This window comes from Heterocephalus glaber, unplaced genomic scaffold (assembly GCF_053883595.1).
Source record: "Heterocephalus glaber isolate CG9 unplaced genomic scaffold, H.glaber_assembly_v1.0 deba00001781, whole genome shotgun sequence".
In the NCBI taxonomy this organism is placed as follows: domain Eukaryota; kingdom Metazoa; phylum Chordata; class Mammalia; order Rodentia; family Bathyergidae; genus Heterocephalus; species Heterocephalus glaber.
The window spans coordinates 4,099,706-4,120,333 of NW_028258467.1; the positions used below are offsets into that span (position 1 = coordinate 4,099,706).

The following is a 20,628-nucleotide window of genomic DNA, read 5'->3' on the forward strand; positions in this document are numbered from 1 at the left end:
AACTTGGGACCTTGTGCTTGCAAGGCAGGCGGTGGAACCACTGAGCTAAATCCCCAGCCCCATCTACTTTTTTTTTTCCCCCAGAGAGTAGGTTCAGCCTGTTCATGTTGTGGCTCAGCTGCTAAGTTAACATTGACCAATTGACCACAAGAACATCTGCATTGGGAGGCCATGCAGACCCCACCTGTTCCATGGGTCATGGGTGCCAGCTGGGTGGCTGCAGCCCTGGTTGCCTCTCAGCTTCTGAGGGACACAGTGGCTTCAGTAGTATGGCAGACTGAGAAGTGTTAACAACTGCCAGCTGTTAAGCAGCTGCTCTGCCAGCGTGGGGCCAAGCCTGTGTATATAGCACCTCTAGTAGCCATGAATGAGTTTTATTTTCTCAGTTTTATAGATGAGGAAACTGAGGCCAAGAAAGAAGTCCAGTCGCTTCTCCAAATTCATAAAACTGGATAGCTAGAAATTGGTGTCAGATCCTGGTCTGTTTGTTTATCCTGTAAAAAAACCTTTATGCCTTGCATCCTCGTTTACAGTCTAATAAGTGTATTATATTATGAGGCAGGGCTGTCTAAGAGGACTAGAACAGGCAGTCATGACTTTCAGGGACACAGAACTTAGTAGGACATGGGAGTGGCCTGGGGTATGAAATCAGCTGGACACTTGCAAACTGCTGACTGATGGGCCCAAGCAGGCCTTGGTGGTGTCTGGAAGCTGTCAGTGGGGTCTGGGCTAGGATTGCTGGCAGGACTGGTTGAAGAAGATGGTTGTTTCTCAGACCAGAAAGGAAGCAGATTGCTTCCTTCAGCTTTTCCTGTTGGCTTCAGTCATTCATCCAGAAATGGGATTTCTCTTGTTGAGTATAATGGACTGAAGAGGCTCTCACTTTAAGACAGGTTGCTCTCAGGGAACTTGTTTTCTAGTGGAGGGAGAAAGGTAAGAAGGAAACTTGTTAAAATGACACTGGAGCTATAATCACTTGTCATAAGGGCACAGAGGAGTCACCTGGACAGTGCGTAGTGCCTGCTTTGATTTCAGTTCCTCACATCATGTGGGCATCGTTCTGGGGTCAAGTGTCAGGACTTGAGCCAGTCAGAGGGCTGTCTTGTCATCCAAGGAGTCACTCACAGACTTCACTCTGGCCTCAAATCACAGTATCCAGGAGAATTGTTTCCCCTTTCATGGCAGAGTGCAGAGGAATATGGTTCAGAGAGCCCCATGGACAGTACCTGAAGATCACCTCCACTGGGCTCTGTCTTCTGCCTAGAGATCAGAGGCCACCATTCTGAGACAGATGTGGCAAGAGCATGTTAAGAGTGGAATGTGGCATTTTGGAAAAAAAAAAAAAAATATATATATATATATATATATATATATATATATATATATATTTTGGTAGTGGGGATCGAACTTGGATCCTTGCACTTGCGAGGCAGGCGGCAGAACCACTGAGCTAAATCCTCGGCCCTTGGAAAATATTTGACAAGAGCAAGTAAGACTGCCCTCTGAGAAAGTAGGGGGTATGTCGTGGAAGATCTTCGAAAGTCAGGCTGAAGGGTGCTTATAATTTGGTGGGTGGTAGGATGTCATCAAGGGGTGGGAGGCTAGATGGGAAAAAGCCAGGGAAGGGTCTTGGTGGTAGGGTAGAGGGTGAGGAGGCCAAGCTTGGCCTGGCTTGCACTCACATCTTATATCCTAGCCTCTCTGCCACAGGAAAATTTGACCTGACTGGTTTACTGCTGACCTGCGCGGTCAGGCTGAGGATGAGGGCAAAGGGAACGGTCCATGTTGGCTTTCCACCTCTTTTCAGTGGCCAGCGCTCAGGGCCCAGCCGGGCCTGGCTAGACCTGACAGCCTCTCTGAGCTCCTGGGGCGTGGTCAGGATCTCTACCGGCCTACCCTCAAAGGAGCCACACAAAAGGATCGCAACCGGAGGCCCCGCCCTCAAGCTTCCCTCGGCTAATCAAGTGTCGGCGTTCCAGCGCAATCGACCAATCACAGTTGCCATTTGTGCTCACATCCTCCATTCTCCTTCCACTGCCCCAAGCCTCACGGTTGCCTGGGCAACGGCTCCAGGCTCCAGCTTTGAGCTCTTCTGATTTTCTTCTCCCGGGTGTAGTTACCAGAGGAACCAGAGGGCTGGGAACTGGATGACACGTGTCACCGCCAATCCTCAGACGCTCAAAGTCGGCCTCGCTCTGCTGTCGACTTCCCAGGCCAACCACTGAGAAGCCGAACTTCCTGGTGTCCTTGGGGGCTGGGTCACTTCCGGCTCCGTGCAGTCACATCCGTCCAGACCCGGGCTCTGCTGGTCTCCGGCGCCGCTGGAATCCTGAACCTCACCGGAGCTGTCGGAAGCTGGGCGTACCCAGCTAGAGGATAGGCAGGTGTGGGTGCGGCCCCAGCCGTCAGGGAGTGGGCCTTTGGCGGGAAGCTGGGGAAACTCCGGCGGGTCGTGTGAGGAGGGGCCTTGGCTTTGAGTGATGCATGAGGGGCAGAAGGCAGTGAAATGTTAACAGTAGGGGTTTTGCTGCCTTTGCCCGTTCATTTTTCTTTCCTTCTTCCATTGGTTGATTGATTGATTGACTGATACTGGACACTGAACCCAGGGAGGGCTCTACCACTGAGCAACGTCTTCAGGTCCCCTTAAATTGTAGCACAAGTCCTCGATGGCTAAACAACTGCCTAGGTAGGATTTGAACCTGTGATCCCGCTTCTGCTTCCCTCAGTGCTGGGATTACAAGCGTGCACTATCGCACCCGGGTTCATTTTTCAAATATAAAATGAAGGACTGCGTTTTAGGTCCTTTGCTAAATGTAGAGAAATATGCATTAAAAAAGCCAATCATGATCCTTTTCCTTGGTTCCAGTCCTAGAGGAGGGAACTGACAGATTAAAGATACATTAACTAAAAGTAGTAGCAGATACCAAAGGAACTAGGTGAAGCAGCAGAGTATGGTAGGGACTTCCATGTCAGGGAAGGGGACATTTAAGCTGAGACTTGAAGGATGAGAAGAAGCTATTTTGCAGGGTTTTGGAAGAAGAACCTTTTAAGCAAAGGGAACAGGAGGAATGAAGACCCTGACAAGAGGAGGAGATTGTTATTCAGGAGCTGAAATGACATCTCTTTCGGAGGGGGTAGAGTGGTGAGAAGATAGAGGCAAGAATAAGAAGGAGAGGGCCGGGGATTTAGCTCAGTGGTTTCACCGCCTGCTTCGAAAATGCAAGGACCAGAGTTTGATCCCTGGTACTGGAAAAAAAAAAAAAAAAAAAAAAGAATAAGCAGGAGAGGGTGGGGCATGGTGGCACACACCTGTAATCCCAGCAATCACCTGTAATTCCAGCAATCCGGAGGCTGAGGCAGGAGGATTGCCAGGAGTTCGAGGGCAGCCTGAATTACAGAGTGAGACCCTGTCTCAAAACATTAAAAAACAAATATTGCAAGGAAAACAAACAGCTTTCCAAGGATTTTGGTAATGCTAGCACTAACGCCTTTCTCAAAGACTTAGTGAAGGCAGTGTCTTCTGGTAAAATGTAGTTGGAGTTGGGGTGAGTATGTAAATCACATGGGCAAACTCACTCAACATTTCTGTCCCTAAGCCTTTGGATTCTCTTTCCCATCATGCCACTGCAGCTCTGGCATCTCTCTCTATTTTTTTTTTTTTGGCACCAGGGATTGAACTCATGACTTTGTGCTTGCAAGGCAGGTGCTGTGCCACTGAGCTAAATCACTAGCTCTGGCATCTCAACCTCATTAACTGAAGGCCTCCTTTGAGTCCAAATTTCAGCCAGCCAAAAGGAGAAGTTGTTAAAGCACCTACAACTACACAAGTTAACACATTAAATTTGAAATCTCTAATAAGTGATTTTTCAACGATATCATTACATGGCTACAAGAAATAATTTCTGGGCTGTCATGGAAGTTCTCTGGTTCTCAGATAGTGACTTGAACTGAGTGAAAGGATCTGAGCTTGTCATTTTCTCACTGTAAAAGTTCAAGTGCATAAAAAGTAGTGTATCCCGTGCCAATTTCATATATAACTAACACAACAGTGATCAAGTGCAGCAGCTTTGTCTCAAAGCAAATGCTTTAGTTGTTAGTTCACATCAACTTCAGATGATGGTTTGATTGTGATATTACTGCATGCCATGGATTATCAGCATCCTGTGTGTAAGTGGCTAGGCCAAGGGGAGGCTAGAGCAGTGAGAAGGGAAGGACTATTTTGTGTGTGTGACCTGTGTGGTCATAGCAGATAACTGATTACACATAGTTGGGTGTGTCTGTGAGGGTGTTCTGGAGAACATTAACATTTCATTTGGTGGGGTGAGTAAAGCATGCAGCCCTCCCCAGTGAAGGTGGGCACCATCCAATCCACTGAGAGCTGAATGAAACAAATAGGCAGGGGAAGGTTGTATTTATTGCGAGTGAGTGTCTGAGCTGGGACATCATCTCCTGCCCATGGTGCACCTGGTTCTTAGGCCCTCAAGACTTGGACTAGAATCTACACCATTTTCTTACTACCTCTCAGCCCTAAAAACATGCCACTGGTCTTCTTAGGTCTCTAACTTGCAAACAGTATGTCGGGGATTTAGCTCAGTGGTTCTACCACCTCCCTTGCAAGTGCAAGGTCCTGAGTTCCATCTCCAGTACAAAAACAAAAAACAAAAAACTCAGCAGATGGTGGAACTTCTCAGCTTCCATAATCATGTGATCCAGTACCTTGTTTTATATATGGATGAAGATATAGAGATAATATATCCTGTTGGCTCTGTTTGTCTGAAGAATCCTAAGGGCTGGGGATTTAGCTCAGTGGTGCTGCTGCCTGCCTCACAAGTGCAAGGTCCTGAGTTCAATCCCCAGCAAAAAAAAAAAAAAAAAAAAAAAGAATCCTAAGTAATACACATCCTATTACCCACTGGCAAGGACTCAGTCTGCCCTTAAACCCAAAGGCAGGACTAAACCAGATCCCAAATCCCTTTTGCATGTGTCTGTCTCCTGAGGCCACTTTTGTTCTAATTCTGTTATCAGGCAGAATATAAGAGATCAGGAGAGAGGAAGCAGACAGAAATCAAACAGGCAAGTTTAATGTTTGGGATTGTTAGCTGTGAAAGTATTGCCTTCTCAAGGGACTGGCTATTAAGAAGTAGGATGTTTAAGTATATGGTCACAGTAGACAGCAGCAGCAGCCTGGGCTGATACACAGAGCAAAGCAGACATGTCTGTGGCTCACAGAGTGGCAGGTAAGTGTTATTGGTACCACACAGGCATGGTTATAAGATTTCAGGCTGGGGATGTAGCTCAGGGGTGGAGCAGTTGCCTAGCATGCTTGAGGCCCTGGGTTTGATTCCCAGTGCCATAAAAGAAAAAGAAAAAAAAATGAGATTTTTGAATGAGATATCTGTTTTCTCTGCTACAAAATTATCTGAGGGGAGCTGTGGGAAAAGTTGCTTTCTGCAGCCCATTGGAGGTACACACTATGGGAGGCTGTTGCTAGAGATGTTGCCTATGTTGCTGGAGCCTGGGCTGGGCAACAGCATCTGGGAAGCCCAGCAAACTCAGGAACCTGGAAACCCCATCCTCCTGCACAGACTCTCCGGTGCCCTCTACTGACAAAGCTTGACATGCCTTTTTGGCAAAGGAAAGACTAAGGAGGCCAATCTACTTACGGAGCAGGCAATGAAGGATAAATTTGGAGCTGTGACATATGAATAACTGGAACAGGTTTATATTAAGATTCATCTATAGGGCTGGGGATTTAGCTCAGTGCTTCAACTGCCTGCCTCACAAGCAATAGAACCCAAGTTTGATCCTCAGTACCAAAAAAAAAAAAAAATTCATGTATAGAGACCCGACAAAGGCTCTAAATAACATTCTTTTACCAGCCATTGACACCAAACCACAGAATCTTCTGGGTTATACTGCCCATGTAGTAGAGCAGCTAATTTTAATCTGAAATATATTTACATTATTTAGCAAATGGGCCACTCAAGCCATCCTACAGGGAAGTCTATATGAGAAAGAACTCAGGTCTCCTGCCTGTAGCTATATGAATCCCCATTGACATTATGACTGCAGCATCTTGGAAGAGACTGAGCCATAACTACGCAAAGTAGCAGCTCCCAAATTTCTGACTCAAAAAGGGTGTGAAAAATCAGGCTTGGGCTAGGCATGGTGGTGCATGCCTGTAATCCCAGCACTCAGGAGGCTGAGGCAGGAGGATCATCATGATTTCAAGGTCAGCCTGGGCTACATAGTGGAGTTCGGGTCCAGCCTGAACTACAAAGTGAGACCCTGCCACAAAAAACACCCCCAAAACCAAAACAAACCCAAAATGAAAACAAAAAAATCAGTCATAGTGATGCACACTTGTGATCTCTGCATCAGGGAGGCAGAGGTGGGAGGGACTGCAAGTTTGAGGCAGGCCTTGGCTGCATAGCAAGTCTCTGTCTCAAAAGAAACAAACCAAACAACCAATGTGAGATAACATCTTTTTATTGTTGTTTTAAACTATGTTTTGGATTAACTTTTTACATAGCAATAGATAACATACATTAGTCATCTACATTCTTTTGTGTTTCTGTGGCATATGAATCACAAGTGTGAGGTCTTCATTAAAATGTGTGTCCTTGGGGTAGGGATGTAACTCCGTGGTAGAGTGCTTATCTAGCTTGGGTGAGGCCTCAATCCTCAGCCCAAGTCTTCTAAACATTACACAGTGTATATATGTATCAAACATAACATGGCACCCCATAAACACAATATTTATGTTTTTATGTGTCAGTTAATGTAAATTTTTAAAATTATTTAAAAATCTATCTAACTTTGTATTGTGTGTGTGTACTACTGGGATTGAACCCGGAGTCTTTTCACTGAACTACATCCCCAGCCCTTTTTTCTTTTTCCACATTTGGAATTTTTATTTAATTTTCTAGTGGACAGTTTAGATCCTGTTTTTACTTTTTCCTTATGTTAGTTTGACAAGTCTATAATAAACTACTTAAAGAGAAGCTTTGGTCAAGAATGGAATAAAATCACAAAAACAAAACAGAACTGCTGCCTTGGAAAAAAAATCCCAACAATTTCACTGCTGGAGACTCCTGCAGTAAGTCTGTAGTCCCCACCTGCCCAGTGTGGGATGGAGGCCTGAGAAAAAAATATACTGAGACAGAACTAAGAGAGAGCAAGTGGGGTGCCAGGACGACCAATGCTGGTGCAACTGACAAAGGCGCTGGCCAGTCCCAGGCACTGACTTTTATTGGCAATCAACTGGGGTAAAGGTGATGTGTGGTTTCTATGGAAATTAATGTAGACAAGGCTCATAAAGAACAAGACAAAGCATTCTCAAATTAGGAACAGAATAGACAAAATATATGATTGCAATTAGAACACTGTCCTTTTAGTCTGAAGGTTTTAGTTGTGGGAACAGAATTTGGGTGCGAGTTACTCTGACCTCAGCATGTAGGCTTCAGCCAGACTCACTTCTATTTATTTATTTTTTTGGTACTGGGGATTGAACTGGGGTCCTTGCGCTTGCGCAGCAGGTGGCAAAACCACTGAGCTAAATCCCCAGCAAATTTTTTTTTTTGGTACCGGAGATCGAACTCGGGTCCTTGTGCTTGCGTACAGACTCACTTCTATAAACAAGCCAATTGTGGGGTTAACTCTTCACAGCCTGTTTTGGGCATAATCAATATTACAGTCCTCTGCATCACCGATTATATTCAAACAAAATTACAGTGTTTGCTTGGTCTGTGTTTCAGTGTTTCCTTGGGGCTGATTTCCTCACTGTCTTGGGAATGGCAGGGCCTCAGTCAGCCACTGTTCTCAGTCTGGATGAGGGGCTCACTCAGCTTCACATTACTCTGAGGCCCTCGATGGAAGACTAAAGTCTTGAAATCCCAAACTGTCATGGCTCCATCAATGCCAGTAGCGCAAAACTTGGGACAATCTTGTTTGCCTACAGTCAGCACCTGCACGTGTCTGTTGTGCTCCTCGAGGTTTTACCCACTAGCTCCCACTCTTAGTATAGATGGGTACTTCGTGATTATTGGGGCTAAGGGCAGTCTGGGTCCAATCCCTGTTCCAACACATGATAGGTTCTAGAAAAAAACTGACATAGGGACATTATTTCTATCCTTTTCAAAGGATAGAAAACTGAGGTTGGGTCAGTCCGGAGGGGGTCGGAGCAGAAAATTCATGGACTCTGATCAGTTGGTGCAAATAGGCACCAGTGGACATGGGCAGAAGATGGGGGCCCAGCTGGGCGTGGTGGCACACACCTGTAATCCCAGCACTCGAGAGGCTTGCAGTGAGTTCAAGGCCAGCCTGAACTACATAGTGAGACCCCTGTTTGAAAAAAATAAAAAAGAATGATGAGGAGGAGGAGGCCTGGAGTGAGCAGCCTCATTTTTTTTTTTTTTTTTTTTTTGAGAGAGGGTCTTACGATGTAATCCAGGCTGGCCTTGAGCTTATGGGAATCCTCCTGCCTCAGCCTCCCAAGTGCTGGGATTACAGGCATGTGCCATTATGCCTGGCATCTTATTTTCTTATTTTCTTTTTTTTTTTTGGTACCGTGATCGAACTCGGGTTCTTGTGCTTGAGCAGCTTGGCAGCGAAACCGCTGAGCTAAATCCCTGGCCCCCCTTATTTTCTTTTTTGAGACAAGGTTTCACTAAGTTATTAAGTTACTCAGTCTGGGCTAGAATTTGCAATCCTCCTGCTTCAACCTCCCAGAGTGCTGAGAGTGGCTATGTCTAACTTTTGATTCAATAGTCCACTTCAGTGAATATAAACTGCAAAATGTTATCAGCCTCAAGAATGACGGTACAGGCTGGACTGGGGATGTAGCTGAGTGATAGAGAATCTTCTGCACCACCCTCCAAAAAAGTCTATGTACCAGGTGGGGGTGTACCTCGGTGGCAGAGTGCATGCTTAGCATGTGCAAGGCCCTGGATTTAATCCCTAGCACACACATGATATCTTTATATCTGCCTGCCTGTCTGTCTGTCTGTCTATCTATCTGCAGTATTGTTTGTAGCAGAAAAATATGTCACCTTGAAAGTTTTAAACTAGGTGTGGTAGTGGATGTCTATAATCCCAGCACTTAGGAGAATGGAGAGTTCGAGGCTAAGGTGGGTTATATAGTGAGTTCAAGATGGGCTGGGAGCCAGGCATGGTGGCACACACCTGTAATCCTGAGTACTTAGGAGGCTGAGGCAGGAGGAGCACCATGAGCTCAAGGTCAGCCTGGGCTACATAGTGAGTTCAAGGCTGGCCTGAACTACATAGCAAGATCCTTGTCTCAAAAACAACAAAGAAAAGGGCCAGGGATTTAGCTCAGTGGTTTCGCTGCCTGCTGCACAAGCGCAAGGTCCCAAGTTTGATCCCTGGTACCAAAAAAAAAAACAAAGGAAAAACCAAAGAATCAAAAAGTTTTAGTAAATTTAAATGTTAGAAACAATTTGTATCACTGAGAATCTAAGAAAAGTCCATCACATTTCTGCCACATACCCGTCTTTTAGACTCTATGGTGAGTGAAAAATGGTCCTTATAGATGGAACCTTGGAAGATGTTTTTTAGTTTGCTCTCAGGGCTTCAGTTTTTTTTTCTTTTTGGTACCAGGGATCGAACTCGGGTCCTTGTGCTTGTGAGGGAGGCGGTGGAACCACTGAGCTAAATCCCCAGCCCTATAGGGCTTCAACTTTAATTGTTCCATTTAAAGTTAGGAATTAAGCTCCTGCCAGTGCAGTTTCAAAAGACTCTGTAGCTAGGCTTGGTGTTGCACACCTTATAATCCCAGCTACTCAGGAGACAGAGGCAGAATGATAGCAAATTAGAGTCCCACCTGGGCAATTTAGCAAGACTTTGTCTTAAAATAAAAAATTACAAAGGTCTGTGATGCCCCTGGGCAATCCTCAGTACCACAATAAATAAAATCCTGTGTGTGGGTTTATGGTAGGCTGAATAATGACCCAAAGATACCAGGACCTAACCTGGAACCTGAAAATACTACCTTATTTGGAGAGATAATCTTAGGAAATGTGATAGAGTTAAGGATCTTAATGTGGAGGGATTATCCTGAGCCCTAAGTGTAATCACAAGTGTTTTAATAAAAGAGGGTCAGAGGGGGATCTGACTGCAGGAGAGAGAGGAGGTGACAACAGAAACCAAGTTGGAGGAAGGCTTTAAAGATGGAGGAAGGGACCACAAGCCAAGGGACACAGGAGCTCTAAAATGAAAGACAAGATTTCCCTCAGAGTTGCCAGAAGGAACCAGCCCCACAGACACCTTCAGTTTAACCCAGTAAAAGAGATTTCAGACTTCTGACCTTTGCTGTTGTAATAAATTTATGCTATCTTAAGCCACCGAGTTTGTGGTAATTTGTTACAGGGGCCACAGGAAACTGACACACTTGCCCCCTTACAAACAATGACTTGCTGTTAACAGGTTACACCAATTTTGTGACTAAATCACAAAAATACTCATGTAGCTAGTGAGTCTATGATACTTGGGACCCTCTGATTGCCACAGAGAAAGCCAATAAAAATGAACAAAAAGGGGAGGTACATTAAAAGAAAGACAAGGTTATCTCAGGTGGAACGTGTGGATCTCAGGCAGGACCTAGGGCCTATTTCCCAGCAAGTCTCCTGGGGCTTCCTTGGCCACTCACATCTTTCCCTGTTTAGGCACATTCTTAATCATTGGTCTTGTGCCTAGAAAACCAAAGGGAACACAGCTTCTGCCAGTCTGTGTATCTACACACTGTAGTGCAGCCACACAAGAAGTGACTGGAATCTTCTCTAGGCCCTGTTCTGTATTTCAGGCAAAGAGAAGATATTGGATCCAGTCTAACAATGGCCTCCTTCCCCCACAGTAGCCCATTTGCTGGGAACAGATTCCTGGAATGCAAACACAACTGCCCAGGACTGAGGGAGGATGGTGAGCAGTGTGGCTCACTGCTAGAGAGGCATTGCAGTTTGTGTTTGTCAACTCAAAGCAGAATGTCCTTCCTGCACTGGCAGTCCAGAAACATATCCTTCATAGTCCCATGGCAAGACCACACCTGGAAAAACGCTGGCTCCAACACTGCCTGGTGCCTGTGGTTTTAGGGAGACCCTCATAGGTCTATGCAGGTGCTTACCGACTTATCTAGGGCAGTGTTGGCAAACCTTTTAGAGCTTTCAGTAATAATAAGCAGGCTGATGTGGCATGCGTACTGTAGGTTCACCACTACTGACCAAGGGGCTCATGATCACTTTCCACAGCACCTGGTGCACAGAGCCCTGCTATCTCTATGGTCACTCAAGCCAAGGTCTCTCTGGCACTGCCCAATGTGCTAAGGCAGAAGCACACACAGGTACTTTTTGTCATGCCTGACCTGAGTGAGACCCTCTCAGCAAACATGCAGCCCTCAACGAACAACAGGAAAACCACTAAAGGGCCATGCTCAGTAAAGAGAACATATGGCTATAAAGAAATTTAGGACAGGACATACAATCTCCCTGGTGCCAAGAAGTCTGGTACTATCCACACACCATCACTGACCTTCCTGGGAACTCTGACCCCAACCATTGCATCCCAGATTCCTTAAGATTACAACCCCCATCCCCAAACTCTATAAAAACTTCTCATCTGGCCAGCTGCTGACATCTTTGTTGATCTCAGCTTCCCTGCATCCAGGCAGAATAAATCAGCTCTTATTGCTCACACAAAGCCTGTGTCCAGATAGTTTCTCGTGCGCCGTTTGAAATACTTTTCATTGCAAAAGGGATCTCCCCGGGGGGGGGGGGGGGACCGAGAAGAACCTAGTGATTTGACTTGCCCTGTGAGAAATCTTGAACGGAAATTTGATGGTTCTGGAATGCTGGCCCACTTGATGTTAGTTTTTGCCAGGAGAGGGCGTTGGAAGAACGCTGTAAGGCCAGAAGGGAGCGAGGGACTTTCTCCTACCCAGCGGTTTTTCAGGGGGCTGGCAGAGAGAGGGCAGTGGAGGGAGCCCCAGAGCCTTCCTTGCCGCAGTTTGCAGCCCAGTCCCTCAGGCTCTCTTACAAGCACAGTACTGTATCGCTGACTCTCAGCTGTGTGATTTTTTTGTTTTTCTTTTGCGGTACTGAGGATCGAGCTTAGCGCCTTGGCACTAATCTATTCCCTTTTTCATTTTTAACCTTTGAGACGAGGTCTTGTTAAGTCGTCAAGTTGCCCAGGCTGGTGACTACAAGGAGCTGGAGTTTGCAGTCCTCCTGCCTCAGCTTCCCGGAGTGTTGGGATTACAGGATTCAGCCACCAGGCCTGGCCAGCTGTGCTTTTTTTTACAGCAGCCATTTACTCTGAAAGGTCGGAATCTCTGCCTTCAATTGAAAGGAGAGAGGTTCCTTTGAGTTTCTTTCTCTTTACTCTCTTGGTTGTAAGGGCAGAAGTTACTTCCCACAGTTTTGATTTATATAACTTTTAACTGTCTCTTACTCAGTTTTGCAAATTAAAAATTCTTTTAAAGTTTTTTTTTCTTTTCTTTTTTTTCTGAGATAGTCTGGATAGGTAGCTCAGCCTGGCTTCAAACTCAAGATGCTCCTGCCTAAGCCTTCGGAGTGCTTGGATTCCAGATGTGCACCACTACACTGGGCTGCAAATTAACAATTTCTTATATCAAATTTTCTCTATTCAAGTTAATAGTAATGTGATTTCTATCTCTTCGTTGGAGTGAATAATTCAATAGAGGGAAAAATTAACAACTACGAAGTTATAAACAGTCTTGAAAAAAGCTTAAAAAGCAGAAACCTACACTATATTATTAAAAAAAAAAAAAAAGGCAGAGGGCTGGGGATTTAGCTCAGTGGCACCTCGCCTGCCTCGAAAGTGCAAGGTCCCGAGTTCAATCTCCGGTAAAAAGATATTAAATTTCTTTTTTTTTTTTTGGTATCGGGGATCGAACTCGGGTCCTTGAGCTTGTGCAGCAGGCAGTGAAACCGCTGAGCTAAATCCCCGGCCCCAAGATACTAAATTTCCATGCTATGGAGTACTATGCAGCTTGTAAAACTGATTGATTTTATTTATATATGCTGACATGGAAAGATACCAGGAATACAAAGTCAACAGAATGCTGCTTATAGGATGATCCTTGATTTGTATCAGAAATATATTTATAAATGTTTAAGGACAGACTAAAATATGCAGCATTTATATTAAAATGCTTTTTACCTTCGTGCATTTAATAAATATTTACTGATCACCTACCATGTGCCAAGTCCAACTATAGGTTCTGGGAGTAGTGCAGTAAAGTGTCTACATGTAGCTACTTATAGTTAAGGAGAGACAAATGGTGCACAAATACATGTCAGGTATATATAAATGTTAGGGAGAGAAGGGTGAAATCTGAGCAGAGTGAGGGAGCTTAGGCTGTAGATACCAAGAGATACCTTTATAATTTTCCTATCTTTCTTAATTTTTCTACACTAAACATGCAGTAGTACCTGACCAAAACAAAACAAAAATGCTCTTTCCATTTCAGGAAGATCTGGAGCCTGAGATCTCCAGGTCGAGGCGTGGAGAGGGTGGGAGCGAGGGCGGAGGGTAAGGAAAAGACAACCCCAAGATTCCCAGATAGGGTCCTTCCGAGCCCCAGGACTCCCGCCGCTCCTCACCTCTGCGTACACGGAGCCGCTGGTGATAGAGCACAGGTCTCCACCCGGGTCATCGCTGACCCAGGGAACCAACGAAGGAAGCTCCGCGCCCCTCACTGGGCTACAATTTCCAGGAAGCTCCATGATCCGCTAAGGGCAAAGCACTAAGACTAAGGAGATATGGGAACCAGGAGGCTGGAAACGAGTCTCCTAGCCCGAGCTCCTGCTCCCGGGCAGTAGATTCCTGACTACGCCCACTCGCTGGAGAGGAAAGAGCCGAGCGGAAGGAACAGTCCATTCCAGCACATCCCTTCCGGCGGAGCAGGCGCCCCACTCGTGGCTGGCCCAGACGCGGTCTTCGCTTGTTAGGCTAGCCCTAGCTTTCACTTTTTGCTGTTCAGGGACCGCAAGAGCAAAAAAAAAATGCTAAAGAAAAGCGGAGACGAAGGACACAGTGAACCTACACCCATATCCCTTCCTTCCAGGTGCCAGGGTATTGACGCTCTAGTGTCGCTGCCTTCTGATTGGCCAGATCTGGGAATTCTCCCCGTCCATTGGCTACCCGTCAGTGTAGCCTACCAAGAGTTCTAGGGGGGTATAATCGCAAACCCTTGCAATGGCGCATGCGTTGCTTAGTTTCCCGGCGAGCCCCACCCGAACTTCCGGCGCCGGAACAGTGAACGCCAGATCCGCCGTGGGCGGTGTGTCCTGGGGGCGGGGACCGGTGTAGCGGGTGGCGGGGCTTTGAGGCTGAACATTTATCTCTCGGTGGCCTGGGCCGGCGCCCAGAGGTGGAACCCAAGGGGGAACCCAGCACTCTGCTGGGACGCACAGGTCGCCCTTGCGCGCTGTGCCGGCTTGGTCCGCGGGCAGACAGCCCTGAGCTGCCGCAGCCCCTCAGCTCCGCGCGGGCGAGGCTGCTGGGGACAGCGCGAGGCTTCGGCCGGGTCTGCGTCCCCGCCTGCCACGCCCTGCCGGGCGACCCTGGTGAGTCCCGATCCTCTCCGAGGAGACTTCCTTGGTCATTGGAGGATAAGAATGGCGCGCATACCTTTCAGGAATCTTGTGAGAAGCAGAAGAGTAAATAAAGTGCTTAATGTGTATAGAGAATTGGAAACAACCTGAATGCATCACTCGGGTGTTGGTTAAGAAACTGGAGCACACCCACATCTCGGAAGCTCACAGTGTCGCTAAAGAAGCATTGCTAGGCGGAAAAAGCAAAATACAAAGTAGTACATACAGTAAGGTCTCATTTGTGTAAAACACATCAAGCATTTCTTGTCCATTTGTATAAATAACATACTCAGTAAACGCATAGGGAAAAGTCTGGGGGGAAAGCACAGGGAAAAGTAACATGTCAGACTGTCAATGGAAAAGGATTTGCATCTGCATTGAGGAAGTTTCTCTTTGATGTATTTATATATTGCTTAAATCACCCTCTTTTTACTACGATGTTTGTGTTGATTTTATTGTTGAAACAAAGTTTCAGAATACATGTATCAGAACTATTGTGAATAATGACAACATAAAGTGTGAGATGTGTCGTACATGAATATGTAGTTATGGATAAATGGCTTTGAATGGTGTCTGTACATCCTTCTCTGACACCCTCACCTCCAATGCCTAGATGAATTTTGAAATTTAGTCATTTATTTTTGAGACAGGATCTGCTTATGTAGTTTAGGCTGGCCTTGAACTTGTGGCGATCCTCCTGCCTCAGCCCCCTTCCTTAGTGCTGGGATTACAGGCATGAGCCACCACGCCCAACTTGAAATTTGAAATACAGAAGTTTTTAAATTTGAGAAACAATAAAGTGCACATAGTATATTAACATCTCCAGAGGGATTTGGGGTAACACTTAATAATCAAACAAAATGATTTAAAAGTTTAAGTGAATTATAGTATACATACAGTAAAACATTATAAATATAATTCAGTAAATCTTTACAAAATTAACAAATGTTAATAGTTATGCCATAAAACATATAAGTAATATAAATGGATGTACAAATATGCTTATATCATAGGTCTGGTAGTGCTTCCAAATGAGGGAGATTAGGATTTACAATATTTCATACTTGAGGAAAAGGGTCATGGGCCTGTACTAACAGAAGTTAGAGTTTTATAGAACAAGATATTATAATAAATCCTATGAAGGGCTTCACGTTTACAAAAGGACAGGTACTGGAGTCCCTGGACATCCCTCGAGGCTAGTGTTTGCTCCTGTATTCCACCCTTCCCCAAATCCTGCTCTTCTGCTTTTTTTTTTTTTTTTTGTACCGGGGATCAAACTTGGGACCTTGCACTTTCGAGGTGGGTGGCAGAACCACTGAGCTAAACCCCCGGCCCTATTCTGCTCTTTTCCCAGGAGCTCATGTCCAGATGCTAACCTGGACACCACAGGGTATCCCTCTGGGCAACTAAAAGGGTCAGCTCTGGTGCCCAGGCTGAAGCCAGCCAGCCCTGAGCCTTAGACCAGAGGAATGGCATCCCCCCAGGAGCCCCAGGACCAGGCTCCTGGGGAGGGAGAAGGACTTCTGATTGTGAAGGTGGAAGATTCCTCCTGGGAGCAGGAATCTGGCCAGCAGGAGGACAGAAGGAATTCTGAGGCCTGCCGCCAGCGCTTTCGTCAGTTCTGCTACAGGGAAGTAGGTGGGCCACATGAGGCCTTCAGCCAGCTCTGGGAGCTCTGCTGCCGCTGGCTTCGGCCCGAATTGCATACTAAGGAGCAGATCCTGGAGCTGCTGGTGCTGGAGCAGTTCCTGATGGTGCTGCCGGGGGAGATCCAGGCCCAGGTGCGGGGGCAGTGCCCGGGGAATGGTGAGGAAGCTGTTGCCTTGGTGGAGGACCTACAGAAGCAGCCAGTGAAGGCCTGGTGGCAGGTGAGGGGCCCTTCCTAGGTCCAGGGGCACTGGATGATACCTAGGCTGAAGAGAAATGGCCATCTCCATGGAGATGAGTCTCCAGGAAGGTCATGGGGCGGGGGAGACACCAAGCCTTAGCACGTGTCCTCGAAAGTACAACAATATACTTGTTGCCTTTCTGAAAGATGAGTCCAGTGCATTTTATTTTTGGTGACTTTGTTGGACAAAGTGGGCACATTCCACACAGGTTCTACAAACATTTATTCATGTTCTGCTCTAGGCCAGGCCCTGGGAATTCAGTGAGATACATGAGAGCACCTGAGGGTTATGAAGGGAGAGTTGTCTGCCAGCATCCCACTGTCCGTTGACTTGTTGGGTCCTTGGGATTGGAGCCATCTGGGGAGGTGCTAATGAGCAGTGTGGATGTGGAGTCGTGCCCTTAGGAGGTCTCTCTACTTCACCCTTGCTAAGTGGATGTGAACTTGGCCTTTGGGGGCTGATTCTTGCCTTGTGATTGATCAGGGAGTCTTCTTAGACTCACAGTACTCACATTTCCCTCTGAATTTTCCTGGGGCTCCATGTTGATCTCCTTCCCCACATCCCAGCCTCCTGAGGGCCATGTTTCTGTGTCTCCTTCCCAGGGATTAACCTCTGTGTCCCCTGTGTGGTCTCAGTGCTGATGAGCATGTTGTGGTTCCTGCACAGGATAGGCCCTCAGAGGACAAGGAACCTGAGGCTGTGGTCCAGACATCCCAGGCCAAGGGGATGGTGGGAGTATGGAGCGAGCTGCCTGCTCCCCAGGATCAGCCCACCCATCGTGGTGAGTAACCTCTGTCCTTGTAGGTGGCAGAGTGGCTGAACAGGGGCCTTGTAGTTCTCTAAGGGTAGTGTTTCCATTCTGGGAAGCCCGGTTATATGTGCACATGCGTGTGCACCTCCTTGCATGTGTGTGCATTTGCACGTGGAGGGGAGGCTAGAAGGCCTCAGTCCTGGGCCTGGCGTGGCTCTCTGAGGCTCTGTTCTTTTCCTCTAGCCCAGCTTCCCGCTCTTCTTAAAGAGAGGAGTACCAGAGAAACACCAGATGCCTGCTTTGCCTCTGGGGTCCATGTGAGTTACCAGTTTCTTTATCTTCTCTGAGACCCTCAGTGTTTTGAATCTATAAAATGGGCCTTGGGCCGGGGATTTAGCTCAGTGGTTCTGCCACCTGCCTTGCAAGTGCAAGGTCCTGAGTTCGATTCCCGGTACCCCCCCCCCATGGGCCTTGCCACAACTGGGTGTGGTACACACTTGTAATCCCAGCATTCAGGAGGCTGAGGCAGGAGATTGCAAATTAAAGGCTAGCCTGGGCTACATAATAAGACTTTATTGCAAGAAACCAAATTATGAAATGGGTCATGCTTTCTCCTGTAGGCCTCTTTTGTCCTACCCATCCTACCCCCATCCTCAATTGCTGGGAGGGTTGAGCAAGGCAGTGTGGTGGCCTCAGTCAGGTCTTCTCATTCCAGGGACCTGGGGGATTGGGAGACATTCCCTTCTATTTCTCGAGGGAAGAATGGGGTTCCTTGGACCCTGCTCAGAGGGATCTCTTCTGGGACATAAAGCGGGAGAACTCCCGGAACACCACCCTGGGTAAGTGGGGCCAGATTGGCATACCATCTTGCCACCATTCCTAGTCTTTCCTTCCACTTCCTTTAGCTGGATCCAAAGTGAACTTTTCTTGAGTTTTTTTTTTTTTTTTTTGAGAGCCCTGTGAGATTCTTTTTTGTGTATGTTGACCTTTATTTTCTGTGCCTCTATGTGTGTATTGGGTGACAGGTATGCAAGGTGAGTAACTCTGTGCTTGTAAAGGCATTTTCTCATTCGATTCTCACAAACGTGCATAGAAAACTTGTCCCCATTAATAGAAGAGGGACTTGAAACTCAGAACGGTCAAGGAATACTGAAGGGATAGAGCTGGGACACAGCCAAGCTTGATTATGAGGCCACCCCAGCCCACCACCTGCAGGGATGCCAACAGCAAGAGCCAGTCTGGACCCCAAGATCACACCTTACATTTGAAGCCACCATTCCTCCCTCGGCCAGGCCCTTTATTAGCCTGGCTTATTAGGGATCTTCTTCTTTAACCTGTATCACTCCATGGACAGGTGGGGTCCCTCCTTGTCCCAAGCTTCTATGTGTTCCTGAGTTTGAAGAGCTGGAGCCTGGGGAGAGGACCCCATTGACAAGGCCCTTGGTGCCTCAGTTTCTTCCAGGGGAGCGTTGATAAGCAGAATCTCCTGAGTGGATTCCTGGAGTGGGCATTGGTTCTCCAGTGTAGAGAGCCAGGCAGGGTGGGAGGGGAGCTGGGCCAGGGTCATGCAGAGTGGGTGCCTCTGCAGGTGGGACCTGAGACTTACTCCAAACCTCACTTCTGCAAGCATTTTATTATTATCCCGTTTTATAGAAAAGGAAACTGAGGTTCACCTGGCTGAGCAGAGCCTGGGTGCTTTCCCTGAGCCACCTTTCTTGGCACCAGAGACCATTGGGACTGAAGGAGCTTCCTCTACCCCACCCTTTGCAGGTCTGGAGCTCCAAAGCCAAAACAAGAGGGCCCTGCTGGAAGAGGTGAAGGTGCTGCCCGGCCAAGCGGGTGGCGAAAGGACCGTGTCCTGCAGTCCTCGGGAAGCTAAGGCCTGGAGGAGAGAGCACCAGCCTGGGGCGTCCCTGGGCCGACCAGTGGGGGCGCGGCCGGGGCGGCCACCCACGTGCCGGCGCCAGTTCCAGGACCTAGCGGCGGAGAAACCGCATAGCTGCGGGCAGTGCGGGAAGCGCTTCCGCTGGGGCTCGGATCTGGCTCGCCACCAGCGCACACACACTGGCGAGAAGCCGCACAAGTGTCCCGAGTGCGACAAGAGCTTCCGCAGCTCTTCGGACCTGGTGCGCCACCAGGGCGTGCACACAGGCGAGAAGCCATTCTCCTGCACTGAGTGCGGCAAGAGCTTTAGCCGCAGCGCCTACCTGGCTGACCATCAGCGCATCCATACGGGCGAGAAGCCCTTTGGCTGCAGTGACTGCGGCAAGAGCTTCTCGCTGCGCTCCTACCTGCTGGACCACCGGCGTGTGCACACAGGCGAGCGGCCCTTTGGCTGTGGCGAGTGTGACAAGAGCTTCAAGCAGCGTGCACACCTCATAGCCCACCAGAGCCTGCACGCCAAGACGGCCTAGCCCGTGGGGTGAGCAGCCAGTGAGAACAGTGTGGCCTCCTTTGTCCCTGGGCTTCTCCACCAGTCTCAGGCTACTTCTTGGCCTGCTGGAGCAACCCAGGCTCAGTATAGCCCTGCCTGCCTCCCAGGAGGTGCCCTGCACTCCCTGGAACAAAAGTCTGGCTGACCTTGTCTTCTCTTCTTGCTCTGCATTTCTCTTTTCCCTAGTTTCCTGGAGCCTTAGCATATTCCTGGCAGGGGCAGGGGCATCAGGTAGTGTGACGATTCAGGAAGGACCGTGGGAAGAAGCCCTGGGCCTCAGCCAGAGGTGGCCACTGGCTCTTTGTTTCCTGCCTTCTCAGGTGGGTCTGTGGGCCAGGCCCTCTGCCCTGCCGACCTGTGCCTTCAGTGGGGGCAGAGAGCCTCGGTGTCCCCAGGGGTCTGCTTGGCTTTGGAAGGGACAATGGGCCCACACATATGAGAAACTGAGGTCTGGGTCTGGCCACAGGGATATTCTGGCCTTCATTCCCTCCCACTTGCTGGCCATGGCCACTCTGTCCTGGTCTGGCCACAGGAAGCTGGCACATTTGCTCTTGGACGGTGCACCCCCTCCCCACAAGCCCCCATCTACCATTCTGGATGATAGGTGGTTGGAGGCCCCCTGCTGCCCACTCCTTCAGAGGCATGGCCTTGGCTATACTTAACCCTAGCACTCCTTCAGCACATTGTTGCTGACTCCTCAAGCACTGCATTCCATTTTTTGTCTGCATTATGTGCAGATTTGTATGAACAGGGACAGACCAAGGCCCTTCCAAAGAAGTCAGCCCATTGGATCTCAGAAGGGTTTGAATAAACACGGAAACTTCTCTCCAGGCTGTCCATTCTTCAGGTGGCTACTGCAGGGATGGTGGGGGACCTAGAAGTCTGTCTTCATGGCCTGGTCCTTCTGGTGGCTCATGATGCTATATA

The 20,628-nt window shown here is 47.9% G+C and overlaps 1 protein-coding gene and 1 long non-coding RNA gene across 2 annotated transcripts; one reads left to right on the top strand and one right to left on the bottom strand.

Moving 5' to 3' along the window:
* Positions 1-355: 355 nt before the first annotated feature.
* LOC106007781 (uncharacterized) lies at positions 356-14,173 on the bottom strand. The gene is made up of 2 exons (XR_001182355.3): positions 13,635-14,173; positions 356-916 (listed from the first exon to the last, which is right to left on the bottom strand). It is a non-coding gene; the product is annotated as an uncharacterized LOC106007781 (long non-coding RNA).
* A 133-nt stretch (positions 14,174-14,306) lies between these two features.
* Znf213 (zinc finger protein 213) lies at positions 14,307-20,527 on the top strand. The gene is made up of 6 exons (XM_004864726.4): positions 14,307-14,600; positions 15,982-16,495; positions 17,183-17,297; positions 17,511-17,584; positions 17,983-18,106; positions 19,038-20,527. The coding sequence occupies exons 2-6, from the start codon at positions 16,097-16,099 to the stop codon at positions 19,679-19,681; spliced, it is 1,356 nt and encodes a 451-aa protein (XP_004864783.2). The 5' UTR covers positions 14,307-14,600; positions 15,982-16,096; the 3' UTR covers positions 19,682-20,527.
* The last annotated feature ends 101 nt before the right edge of the window (positions 20,528-20,628 follow it).

What these genes read in the sequence shown, in the direction of transcription:
- Znf213 (XM_004864726.4), top strand. Translation starts at nt 16,097, where the DNA reads ATGGCATCCCCCCAGGAGCCCCAGGACCAGGCTCCTGGGGAGGGAGAA. An exon ending in GGATCAGCCCACCCATCGTG is followed by an intron (nt 17,298 to 17,510) that starts GTGAGTAACCTC and finishes CTTTTCCTCTAG; the next exon opens with CCCAGCTTCCCGCTCTTCTT. An exon ending in GCTTTGCCTCTGGGGTCCAT is followed by an intron (nt 17,585 to 17,982) that starts GTGAGTTACCAG and finishes TTCTCATTCCAG; the next exon opens with GGACCTGGGGGATTGGGAGA.